This window comes from Phalacrocorax aristotelis, chromosome 9, assembly GCF_949628215.1.
Source record: "Phalacrocorax aristotelis chromosome 9, bGulAri2.1, whole genome shotgun sequence".
Lineage (NCBI taxonomy): Eukaryota > Metazoa > Chordata > Aves > Suliformes > Phalacrocoracidae > Phalacrocorax > Phalacrocorax aristotelis.
Window position 1 is genome coordinate 26,149,327 of NC_134284.1, and position 13,065 is coordinate 26,162,391.

General features: G+C 47.3%; 1 protein-coding gene and 1 long non-coding RNA gene across 2 annotated transcripts in view; one reads left to right on the top strand and one right to left on the bottom strand.

Moving 5' to 3' along the window:
- Window positions 1-380: 380 nt before the first annotated feature.
- LOC142061707 (uncharacterized) lies at window positions 381-4,991 on the bottom strand. Its single transcript, XR_012662214.1, has 2 exons — window positions 4,236-4,991; window positions 381-1,965 (listed from the first exon to the last, which is right to left on the bottom strand). It is a non-coding gene; the product is annotated as an uncharacterized LOC142061707 (long non-coding RNA).
- A 3,559-nt stretch (window positions 4,992-8,550) lies between these two features.
- RCOR1 (REST corepressor 1) overlaps window positions 8,551-13,065 on the top strand; it is an 87,811-nt gene continuing 83,296 nt past the window's right edge. The window contains exons 1-2 of the mRNA XM_075103964.1: window positions 8,551-8,945; window positions 9,058-9,117. Coding sequence (XP_074960065.1) covers window positions 8,759-8,945; window positions 9,058-9,117 — 247 coding nt within the window. The 5' untranslated portion in view covers window positions 8,551-8,758. The remainder of the gene's footprint in view (window positions 8,946-9,057; window positions 9,118-13,065) is intronic.

Here is a 13,065-nt window from a genome sequence, read left to right on the forward strand (position 1 = left end):
CCACAGAAACAGCAGGAGGCAGATGCCTGTGCTTGATATTAATCCAGAGACTTCCAGGACTTCTAAGCAGATTGGGATCAGTGTAAACTCTAGATTTACACCAGTGTAACTGAGAAGAGGAATACCATGGTATAAAGATTTTGTCTTTGAGTGAAGAGTTTGGTGCAACGTTTCTGGTGTCCTCAGATGAATCCCAGCAGAGCAATAGCTGTGAGAAGGTACCAACAAGTTGTCCATTGAGAAACACCATCCACCCCATGTGCTCAGTGCTGGGGGAGAGGGTAGGGGAAATGCATCTGTAAAAGCCTGGGGCAGATAGGAATGTAGCCCTTTTTCAAATTGTCAGTTTAAGAGGTACCAGATCATGGCATTTTCCAAAACTTCTTTTCTTTTCTTTTCTTTTCTTTTCTTTTCTTTTCTTTTCTTTTCTTTTCTTTTCTTTTCTTTTCTTTTCTTTTCTTTTCTTTTCTTTTCTTTTCTTTTCTTTTCTTTTCTTTTCTTCTCTTTTCTTCTCTTTTCTTCTCTTTTCTTCTCTTTTCTTCTCTTTTCTTCTCTTTTCTTTTCTTTTCTTTTCTTCTCTTTTCTTTTCTTTTCTTTTCTTTTCTTTTCTTTTCTTTTCTTTTCTTTTCTTTTCTTTTCTTTTCTTTTCTTTTCTTTTCTTTTCTTTTCTTTTCTTTTCTTTTCTTTTCTTCTCTTTTTTCTTTTCTTTTCTTTTCTTTTCTTTTCTTTTCTTTTCTTTTCTTTTCTTTTCTTTTCTTTTCTTTTCTTTTCTTTTCTTTTCTTTTCTTTTCTTTTCTTTTCTTTTCTTTTCTTCTTTTCTTTTCTTTTCTTTTCTTTTCTTTTCTTTTCTTTTCTTTTCTTTTCTTTTCTTTTCTTTTCTTTTCTTTTCTTTTCTTTTCTTTTCTTTTCTTTTCTTTTCTTTTCTTTTCTTTTCTTTTCTTTTCTTTTCTTTGTGTTGCAGGTTTTCTTCAGACAAATAGCAGTGAGGAACTAACTTTGCTTTTCCTCTCCTCCCCCTAAGATTGCTAGCATTTGAGATTTCCAGGTTATATTTGGAATAAATGGAAGGGAATGTAAAATCAAAGGTTGGCACTAGAGTCCTGATGAGTGCTATGCCTCAGGGGTGTGTTCAGGAAAATACTGAGCCTGAGCCTTCTTGTACTTGTACTGGTTTTACAACAAAGGGAATTTCCAGGGATTTCAGCAGAGTGATCCCCACATACATGAGAAGGATGTGAATAAGACAATTTTCTCCACTCCCACATGTCTGTATGGACGTACCAACCTATACATGTTTCCTCTCTTAGAAAAGTTTGCTTGAACCTACAACTACGCATTTTGAGGGCAATTTCAGATTAATTTCTAACAGTCACCTTTGCTGTGGGGTTGCCAGTGGTCAGAGGCCCTGTAGGATACCCCTGGCTGAATTTACCTAAGATCATCTTATGTTGTGGGAAGAGATTGGGCTGAATGGTGAGGTAAAGGGGGCTGTGTTGGCAGAAAGTCAAACCAGGGATTTTTCAGTAGGATTTCAGGAGCAAGCAGCTGCCTCTCAGCTGGACCTCTCTTCCCTGTTGCTGGGATTACCACAATAGCAGCAAGGCAAGTGAACAGGACCCCCAGGGAGGCAGGAGATCGCCTAGCTGAGGGACTTTACTGCAGAGTTTCCCTTGGGGCCCCGGACATGAGTGTCCCTCCATGGGAGGGTGCAGGCGAGGGGCTGCCTGCAAGGCTGCAAAGGTGGGACACCTCTCTCTGGGCTGCCTTTTCTGCTCCCACCAGTGGATCCCAGCAACACAGGGCCTGGAAAGCTGCCGCCATGGAGGGTCTCGCATGGAGGAGTTGTCCACCTGGATCCGGACCGTGCTTCTTTTAGTCTGTTGGCCGTGCTGCTAGCAGTGTTCTTCACAGGAAACGCCACAGCACTGTGCAAGTAGCTGCTCCTGGGGAAAGCTTCTTCTCTCACTAAAAAAAAAAAAAAAAAAAAAGATTGATTTAAACACTGAAGTGCAAGTGTATTCCTTGCAAAGCTCTAAAAATTAATATCTACTGTTAAACTCCTGGGTCTCTTAATGTGCAGCATCCAATCTTTGTCCCATTAGGTCTCGTGACAAAGAGCTCCCCGAAGGGATTGTGTGCATTTCTTGTTTGAAATCTCCTGTGAGAAAAATGAAGTTATTGGACTCCTGGTCACCCTGAAAATGATAACAGCTGTCCCCTGCAACTCCATCTCCCCTCACAGACTTTAGCATTGTGTGCTGGCTGCTCTGCTGCTGAGATGGTGATGATGGAGAGAAGTGAAATGAAATAAGTTTATAAAAAGAGAGTGGTATCTTCCCAGGTAAGTGCTTGTGCTAGCTGCAATCGTCCCTATGATGAAGTGGCTCCCGAAAATGAAATCTATTTTCCCCATTTCTTCTTTAAGAAGTGATGATGCACCTTGTGTTTCTCTTCTGATGTGGAGATTTTCTATTTAAACACAGTGGAGCAAACTTATCAGCTATCTGAGGCTTTCTACTGTGATTTTGCCTCCCCCTCATCCTCAGGAAGGGAAAGGTGCCTGTCCCACCTCATTTAAGGCTTGGTTTCTGTGAGAAGGCACCAGCTACAGAGGGGTTAATAACACCAGAGCCTAGCTCCTGTCTCACCCTCTCTCACTGCTGTCCATTCCCACTTTTTCACCTGTGGTCTTCTCCAGGGCTGCTCAGGGGTGCAAGGTTGGAGGCAGAGAGGAGCTGCCTGCGCTGGGTGCTGCCTGCTGGGGGGTACCCCTGCTCTGGAGCCCCACTGGCTGGGGAGGTGGGGGAGCTGAGTAGAAACAGCCTTAAATTTAATTAGCTGAGAGAAGCTCCCAGGAGGAAAAGGAGAGAGGGGAGTTCTGTGGGAGCAACATGGGGTGGCTGGGAATACTGTGTACAGATGGGTGATTTCTGTTCCACTCAGCTTCACAGGCTGTGAAATAGCTTGTAGTGCAGACGCTGAAACAAACCTACTGGGGTATATGTTAACACTTTGCTGGGACAGACAGGGTGTTCTCTGCAACTCTGCACATGCCAAGAGGTCGTGTGCTGCCAAGTGGTCGTGTGTTTGCCCCACTGCACTCCCTGGCATCACAAGCCTCTGCCTGTGCAGGATTTCAATCCCATCCTCTCCTTCCTCCCAAGACCAGCTCTTACTGCCTCGCCACAGGGCAGCCAGGAGCCCTGCTCCAGGCCAAGACAGGGTTTCCTCTGCTGCGGCAGCTCCCCTGACTCCGCCATCTCACCCTGCAGCTGCCAGCAGCCCTTCTGCTTCCCCCCTCCCAGCCCCGCAGCTGATCCAACCCCAGCTGCCTCTCTGCACCCTTGCACTCCCACCACAGTCCTCCCTGTATTTTTTCGGCTGGCCTCCCACTCACTACAGGATATGAGCCATTCTCTCCAGTGGGAAATAAAAGTTTGGATTAAAATTTGCTATATTATTCCTTCTCTAAAAGCAGCTTTCAGGCTCAAAGGCTCCAAGGACAAATTTCCAAAGGAGTGCAGAGATTTAGGGACAGATTTTTAAGGTGTTTTAGTTACATTAATATGAAATTAGATGCTCCTTGGGATTTTTTTCAGCACAAGGAGGTGGCTTTGAGATTTGCATATGATGTCTGTTTACATCTTCAGGCATTGAAATGCTTCCAGAGATTTGGGTTTTGAACACCTAAGCCCCCTTGAAACCAAAGGGAGCCAGGCATCAACTCCCGTACATTCCTTCCAAATTCCAGCCAAAATTGTTGTCGGAGCACGAAATGCTAATGTAAGAGATTATAAACCTGATTTCCGCTCTGCTTTAGCAGGCAGCTTAGCACCAAGGAAAAAAAAACAATCCATAGTGTTGACTTTATAAACATCTTGCTCAAAGGGTAACATTTTCCTGATTAATAGCCTTTCAGTATTAAAAACAATCAGTTTAGAGAGTGATTAATTGTTCCTTCTACTACTAGTAACCAAATATATGTGTGTGTATATACATACGCACATATATATATATACACTTGTGTAAACACACAGGCACATTCTCACTGGGGTAAGCATTTTTAGTGTGTCTGTTTTCAAGGAAAATAAAATACGCAGGAGGTGAGAGCCGCTTTTTACAACTCGGGCAAATGGGAATGGCTTTAGCTCATGTAACCCTTTGTTGCGAGAACCGGCAGCCCCAGGGACGTGTAGCGAGCGTTGCTGTTCTGGTGAAAGGCATGAAACACTCACCTGGGCAGGGAGGAGACCAAGAAAGAGGCTGAAGACGCTTTGCTTTTTTCCAGGGAATGAGGGCTGCTCAGTTGTTGGGCACTGCAGCTGTGTTTCTACTTCATCTGTGTTTTACTTGTGGGACTGACAGGATTAATGACAATAAAAATTTTTCTTTGAAAAGTTGGCAAGGAGCGGTGCTTTGCCTTTGACAAAGATAACCAAATTTCAAGAAATCATTGAAAACAACAGTCCTGCCTGCTCTAACGTGTTAAGGCTAGAGCAAACACGTAACAGTGACAACGTCTTTATAAGGAAAAGGCTTTCCCTCCCCTCCTTTTGCTCTGATATCTAAACAGCTGAACAGGTTAACGATTACATTACTGTAATGTCCGGAAGTTGCAGCAAGCTCAGGGGCGAGGAAAAACACCATCCTTGCATTATGTGACTCAGTCTGCTACAGATTGTATATGAAACTCCTCCTGATCCCACACACAGCCTGATGAGCCTCGGCAGGACATATGGGTGTGTACTGTCACGTGCAGTGTCACAGCCTAATGTGTCTAAATGAAGTATTGATCCAGGTAAACAAGACCTCGTACCCACCAGACGCTCTCTTAGTGCTCATGGTGTTTCCCCCTCATTTGTCCCATCTTGCAGAACTTAAAAATAGTGACGTTTTAACATCGTGTTTCTCCAGAGCAAGTGGTGTGAGCCGGAGGATTAGAATTTGTTGCTCTTTTGGCATTTGCAGTGATCAGAGGCTGCAAAATGTGCATTCACCATTGCTGCTGAAAAATAAAATACAATTCTGTATTTTGTGTACAGTCTCTGTGTGCACGCTCGCCTACACTCTGTGAAGAGTTTTCTTTATGGCCAGAAAATAATTTTTCAAAATTTCCTTCAGGAACAATACCAAATTGTACCTGCTCAAGCAGGGGGGTTGGACAAGGTTATCTCCAGAGGTCCCTTCCAAGCCCTACCATTCTGTGATTCTGTGAAAATCTGTAGCACTGTGTTGGGACACTCTCAAGCCTTCAGGCTTTTGGCCTAAGCAGAAAGAAACCCAATGCCACTGTTAAGGAAGCAAACACAAACACGAAAAGGTTTCTCAATGGTTAGAAATAAAAAGCTCCATCAGCATCACGGATTTTATAGTCAGGGCTCATGAGTTTCTGCAGGAAGGTATGAAAAAGAAAAGTAGCCCTGCTGGGGATGAAGAGGGTGTTGTTGGCCTGGGACAACAGCTGTGACAGGTGCAAACTGGCCGTGACGGTGACAGCCTGAGACTTCCTGCTCTGGGGACAGACACACATGCACAGTTCACACGCACCCCTTGGCACCCAGGGGAGCACCGATCCGCTCCTGCTCCTGGGCATCTCCTTGTCTTCTGCCAGGGGTAAGAGCGGCCTGGTGAGCGGTGGGAGTGGCAGAGCGTGCCTGGCTGTCCCGGGTGATGGCTTCGGCTTGGGTGGCATCTGTCAGGGCGCTGCCAAGCAGAGGTGGGGCCGCAGGGGATGTGCTGCTCCTCCAGCCGCTCCTGCTCCTATGGATGGTGCTGCTCAGCCCCATGCCTGGGAGGGGCAAGGCCGCCGCCACAGCTTTAGGAGAGGCAAACAGCTGTGAAGTGCTGGCAGTAAATGTCATTTCAACAGTTTAAAAGAGTGCAATTGTGTTATAAATATTTTAGATGGTTGACTTAGATTTTAATCCTAGGGCCTAAGCAGGTAGTGTCTGTGAAGACAGAAGGAGAGGGAGGGAGGGAGAGGAAGTGAGGGAAGACCAAAATTAGGCCCTGATTTGCAATGCCGTACACACGTGTCAGTGTAAGCACATGTGTGGTCTCAGGTTCAGGTTCAAGTTCAAGCTGAATACTCAGGTATGCTTCAGTCTAATCCTTGGGTGAGTGATGGCTATTTTTTTTCAGGGCTGGGACCTGCAAAGCAGACAGAGAAAAACCTTTCGAATTTCACTCAGTCCATTTTTAAATGAAAAATCGGGTGTTCTCTTCCAGCCCTTGCATTTCTGGAGTAGCAATATTGGAGTAGAGAGAAGGATAATGAACGCTTTGCCATGTTTGCATTCCTGTCTATCATGAAAATGTATTCTGCGCTAAAGAACCAATACACTTCGCGCTGGGAAATATTTGTGGCTGTCAGTTCTGGGGTTTAAGAGCATCGCTAATTATGCCCCTGATTTAGAACTGGTATTTTTAAAGAGCATAGGATCAAGAGTCACCGTCATAAAATTTAGTGAGCTAGAAAAAGTTATTTTTTTATGTAATGTAAATAAACTTATTTTTTGTGCTGCAAATAAGTGTGCTGAATAAATACTCACAGGTACATGCACGTGTGCATGAAGGAAACTGATTATGCATCAGTGGTGTATACATACAACACACAGTCTGAGTATGGAGGGGAAAGTAAATACTGAAGAGATCACTAGGCTGAAAGAAACTAACATGCATTTCAAAAAGGTATTTCTTTCCCTAATTTTAATGGAGCAAATAGTGCAGGAAAATTAAGGAGGATCCTTTCCAAACTACTACCTAGAAGTGAAATGATGTTGATAATCTCAAGCACAATATAGAAGGGGAAGGGTAAGCCCAGTACTGGAGACCATAGCTCTCCCTCAGCAGCTCTTTCCCCCTCCCCCTGTGCAAATTCTGTTGGATTAAAATGGCAGAGGGAGGAGGGGAGTGGCTGGGGACAGTTTGTCTGATATGAGATAACTGCTGCTAGTCAAATTACACTTTTAATTGCACGGGCCAATAAAAAAAAACTTGCTGCAGAGGTTAATTTGAATGAAAATAGAAGACACACCCCACAAGCTGCTTTCCATGATTATGTATTGTTTTCCCTCACCCTGCTGTACAGTTCAAGTCGCAACTAAAAGCGAGCAGTTTGTACACTCCTGTTGCCCATTTTTCTCGGCACGGGTCTGGGTCCGTGTCCCCATCTCCCCCCCGAAGTGATTCTCCCCTGGAGAACGCAGCAGCCGTCGTGCAACCAGGAAAGGAAAAGTGGTCTCACTTCCCCTTTTGTTTCCTTCCCTCGTCCCTCGCCCGGGCGCCTTCCCAGTTTTGGGAGCGCTGCTGTTGGAGGGTGATGGTAGGGCAGCATCGGATTAGACGCGGGGAAAGCACGAACACGCAGCATGATGCAGCCCTCGACTCCCAGCGCCCGCTCTTCCGACGGCAGCCATGTGCCGAGGCCTCCCTGCCGCACCAGGCCCTGCCAAGCCCGAGGGGCTGCTCCGCGACCCGAGACCCCCGGCCACGCCGCCGAGGCTGCGTGGGCAGCCAGGCGTCTCACTGGCAAGGCGCGAAACGGGAAAATTTGGGGCGTGGGGCCTGTTGTTCGCGCTGGGCCCCGAGAGCGCATCGTGACTTGGCGAAGAGCCCCCCCCCCCCCCCGAGAGGAAGGGGGGAGCTCAAGAGTTACTTGAGGGGACCTCGGGGCGACCTGAGCCCGGGGCGAGGGCTCCAGCGGCTCCATGTGGCTGTGTGAGGCACCCCGGCGAGCAGCAGCACCCCGCGGACGGGGCCTGATCCTGCTCCGGGCTGCGGCTGTCGGCCCCATCCGTGCGGTGCCCGTCTCCCGGCCGGCCGCCCTCATCCCCCCGGGGCACCGCTCCCGGGAAGAGGGAGCCTCCCCCACCGTCCCGCACCTCAGCACCGCCTCCCGCCCTTCCCCCAGGGCACTCCCGTCTCCAGGGTTCCTCCAACCCCTCCGGGGGCTCCCTCCTTCCCCCCACTCCGCGGAGCAGCCGCCCCCGCCGACGGGGACCGTCCCGCCCGGGTCGGGCGCCACAGCCCCGTTTCCAACCGACCCCGCCCCGCCCGCAAACGGCGTCCCCCCAGACCCCGGGCAACGGGGGCTTTGTATGGAATCCCATTCAAACCACGCCGTAACCTTCCGCCGCGGGGGGGAAGGGACGCAAAGTAGTCCCTAGCTACCCTTCTCCCGGGGGCTGAGTTCGCAGCGGGGCAACGGACGCCGCTGCCGCCCCCTCCGCGGGCCGGGCCAAGGGAGCGCCGCTCCGGCGGGGGCGTGCGAACCCGCCTCTCCCCCCCTCGCTCCGCTGCCGGCTCAGCCCTCGGAGAAGAGGTATCGGGGGGCGGAGAGACAGCGGAGCCCGCACACGTACAGCCCGGCGATACGCCTCCACCTAACCCAGCAAACGGAAGCGCTAGGCCGCCACGATGGACAGGAAACGTCGCCCAATGGGCAAGCGGGCTGGCCTCCCAAAATGTAGGTTTAACCAATTGAAAGGGAAGGGAGCGGGGGAAGGCGGAGTCGATCGCAGGCAGCAGCGCAGGTTGAACGGAGTCCCAGCGCAGGGCTGGGATGAGCCTCAAAGTTCGGGGCGATCGTGGTGGGGGATGTAGCAGCAGCGCCGCCGCCGCCGCGCCCCGGCCCGCCCCGGCTCCCGCCCGCCCTCGGCGCCTCCCCCAGCCCCCCCCACGCAGTTTTTAAACTCTGATTCCCCCCCTTCCCTTCTTCTCCACCCCCCCCCCCCCCCCCCCCACCTTCCTCCCCTAAATGCCAGCCATGATCGAGAAGGGCCCGGAGGTCTCGGGGAAACGGCGGGGCAGGAACCACAACGCCGCCGGCGCGAATAATAACAACAACGGCGGTAGCAAAAGTTTATCCGCCGCCCCCAACGGCAACAGCAGCGGCAACTCCTGGGAGGAGGGTAGTTCGGGGTCCTCCAGCGATGAGGAGCACGGTGAGAAGCGGGGGGTGGCGGTGTGTGCTAACTGGGGGGGGGGGGGGTGGGGGGGGGGGGTAGGGGCCGGGCGGGCCCACGCGGGTAACGCTTTTCCCTCTGCCTCCTTCAGCTGGCGGCGGTATGAGGGTCGGGCCGCAGTACCAGGCGGTGGTCCCCGATTTCGACCCCGGTAAGTCTTTATTATTTTTTTGGGGGGGTGACTTCCCGACCCCCCCCCCCCATCCATTGCTTTGGACCTCCTCGATGAGAGGGACCCGGAGGGGTGTACACCCCCTCCTCCCCGGGCTCCAGAAATAATCGAGGGGGTCCAAAAATAATCCCCTCTAATTCCAGTCCCAAACACCCAGAGCAAGAACAAGGACCACCCCCCTCTTCTCCCCCCCAGCACACACGGTTGATAAAAGAAGTCTCGATGCTTTCCAGAGGGCGCTTTGCAGGCAGGGAGGAACAGGGAAGCTGGCAGGGCTAAGGGGAGGCAGGAGATGGCAGTTGGGTGGTGTTTTTTTTTTTTTTTTTTTCTTTCTTTCTTCCCCCCAGTCCTGCTCCTGGACTCGTGTGTCCGTGGGCTCAGTGCTAGGGGTGGAACTAGAAGGCATCAAGTTGTAAATATAATTTTTTTCCGGAGGTATTTAAAACCTACTTGGGTCTGTATTTTAATTTTCTCTCCTCCTAAGAAACTGCTCGCCTCCCCCCCTCCCAAAAAAAAAAAAAAATGTTTCACATTCCAGCTATTCTGCTGCGGTTCTTTGTAAGCTAATTTAAAGTGGTATGGAAGCAAATTTTGAGCAAACAAAGGAATTGGGGCTGTGCTGAAAGGCAGGTGCTGGAAGCACGTTAGTACTGATGTATCTCCGTGTATAGAAAGACAGGCTGTTGACCTCCTTAGTTTGAAATCTAAGCAAAAAATTTTTTTTGTATTTTTCCTTTGTAAGTGGAGATTGAAGCTAGCGAAAACGCTTCTGTCTGGAGATCCTAGCGTTTGGAGTTGTCCCTTTGCCCAGCCCAAACTTAATTGAATCCTCCGCACCTCTTGCCTTAAAACAAAAAGAATGGTGTGGAAAGCCACGGTGTCTCCTTATTGAATAATCCTGAGAGTTGCTATTGTGTGGATTCAGGAAAACGGTTCCTTGTGGATCATCCTCAGACTGTGTACTAATATGTTGGATGCATTTTTAATTATTAAATATATATGCTTGTTCTTAACTGTTAAGGTCTTGGGGGGGAGGGGGCAAAAAGGATTTTTTTTTTTCTTAAGTTCAGTATTACTTGTATTTATTTACAAAATCATTTTTACCTACTCCTTTCCCCCTTCATTTTCTTGACAAAATAAGATACAAGGTCTTGGCACATGGGAACTCCATTTCTTGGTTGACCAGGAGGAGGAAGGGAGGGGGGGAGGAAGGAGGAGGAGGATGAGGATGAGAAAAAGTGGGGGGGGAGGGGGAGCGGGAGCTGTTAGTTAGGCAGCAGTTGACACTGTTTTTCAATCTGTAGGTCAAATGCAACGTTTCTGTAACACACAACGCGCATCACACTGGCTATTAGCCAGGTATCACAACAATACTTGGGCTTTTCGGTCACCCCTGTGAATTACACTCTTTTGTGCAATTCATTTCTCTAACATAATAGATGGAGGTGGAAAAAAAATACTATGTGCCCCTTCCTCACTACTATGTGTTCAGTTATACATTGTTCTGGTTTTAACTTACATACAGTGACCTATACAAAGGTTACTGCTTTCTGTGCTATCTGGAGTGGAAGGGAGGGGGAAGTATGTGATGTGGAGAATGAAATTTTTTTCTGAGTAATATATACCCTAACACAGCATCAGCAGGCACTCTTGTTTGTGTGTGCAGTTTAATATAGCAAGCTCTTAGTAGATTCACCTGAAGTAAATGATCAGTCTTCTGAAGACCTGAATGGGCATCAGATCCTCCTTTACTGGCCTCTCACTTTTTTTTTTTAAAAAATTCTTAAAAGTATACTTTTTAGTTAACAAGTTTGAGGTGAACTTTTGTCTGCTTGTGTATTGAGGTTTCCTGGCCTGTGGAATTACCCAGGAATAATTTTGCAATGCAGTGTTATTCTATGAATTTTGTGATCTTGGTCCTAAAGGCTAACTAGTCATGTCGTGTTTATTTGTTATGTCTCTTTTGTTTCCGTGTTTAAGAAAGAAAACCCTAAATAAGCCTAACTCACTGCACTAAGACCTTTTGACTGAAACTATTAAATTGTCCTGTCTCACTGTTAATTTAAAAGTTTTATCAATGGAACAGTGTTATCAGAGTGCACAGATGCTGTGCCTGTTTCTCACTAGAAATTTAGGGACTGGTTGACCAAAGGATCCTAAAGCTTGAAGGTTGCTTGGTGTCGTGTTGCGGAGGCTTTCACCTTCAGATTAGCTGGCTGGTAAAATGCCGAGGGCTCATGCTGCTCTAGCTGTGTCTGAGGGGAAAATGGCACAGCCTAGGCCTTGTGTGTATTTTTTTTTTTTTAAACTTAATGTTCAATTATACCTCCGGTTTGGCTGAGGTATATCTGTAACTGCTGATTCTTACATCAGCATTCTTACGTGGGTGTTCCCCTGTCCCCATACATAAGGGCAGAGAAAGCATTTAATTTTGTTTCACTTCTCAGTCACATGCGAGCTGTAGCAAAGAGCAATAAAATCAGGAAAGCTTTTCTGAAATCCTTATCTGTGAGGCTATGGGAGAAAAGAGAGGTAGAGCAAGGCAGTGGTGGGATGTTGATCTGGGTTTCTTGAATTAAATAGCTAGAGAAGAGTAAAGAAGTACCAGATGGTATGGCCTGAAAGTGAAGAGAGTGTCTTCTCAATGACTGCCTAGGTTTAGGGAGGAAAGGGACCTCAGCACCTTTCAGTTAGCATGAGGGAGGATAGAGAGTGCTTGTCTCTCCCTTGTTTGAGCAGTGTGTGAGGAAAATAGCTAAGGCTTGTGCTTCTTTATTTTTGCTTAATCCTTAGAACCAGAAAATAACTCATTCTGGATTAAAATATTTTGATGCAAGTTCTTAATTCTCCTTGTGGCTAAAACTTGCTGTGGCAGTGGCCAAGGAAGGGCCTGATGTGATTCTTTGAGTGTAAAAATGCTTGTGGCTGGAATCCTCCGTAGGAGGTGGTCCTTACTTGCAGTTCCTTTAGTAAATCTCTTTATGGTGGCAAGGCCTGTTTCATGTGCGGCCAGAGCATATAAAAGTTCTTTGCCAAAATTAATGTTGCTATCTTTTATACCCATCCCAGTCTCCCCTTACTTTGGGAAAGTAAGTTCTCACTGCGTTGATCCCGCTTCTTTTATTCTTTCAAAAAATTACACCTGTTATTGGTATAGTTCTTACACTTCTGTTATTACTTGTATAATAAGGATAGTTGTGCAGTGAAGGCAAGGCTTTTTGCAGAGGCAGCATGTTTATTAAACAAGCTGATTCAACTAGGGAGAAGAACAGGCAAAACTTTTTGGGCTGAAAATCCCATGCCAGAGCTCACTAGAATCAGTAAAACTTGCATTTCAGCCGTGTTTCACTGTTTGGCCTTGATTTCAGAGATGCGATGTGAAAAATTGCTATTGTCTCTTCTATTTCCTCTCTTATTAGACCTCAGAGTCAAATATTTACCAGTTGAAAATTCTGTGAATTAAACAAAGGCTTGTATCAGTAGGTCAGCATTTCTTGTGAGTTCTCAGTTTGAGACATTGAAGGTTTTGAAGAGGGAAAACTATTATGGTTCTCTTAATCCATACAAATGAAACCCACATGTCCTGTTAATGGAAAAACTCAGTGGAAGGAAACACTGCATATCCTAAAGCTAAATAAAAATCTTTTGTATGGGGAAGCACTGATATTGTACTTGTCCATTTTACTTGTTACTTATTAATTTATACTATCGGAACATTGAAAATAGGAGGAAGAAGACATTAGTGAGCACTTGTAACACAGCCAGTGAATTTAAGTACAGATTAAAGCTTCAATAATTTTGAATGTTAAATTTTGACATGTATTGAAGGCAGATGAGCTTTTCTTTCTCCCTTGTAGCAGTGTAACTTTAGATTCCCTCATTCATTGCAATGGCAGTAAAAATACAAGTCACACCTTGTGCCTTTGG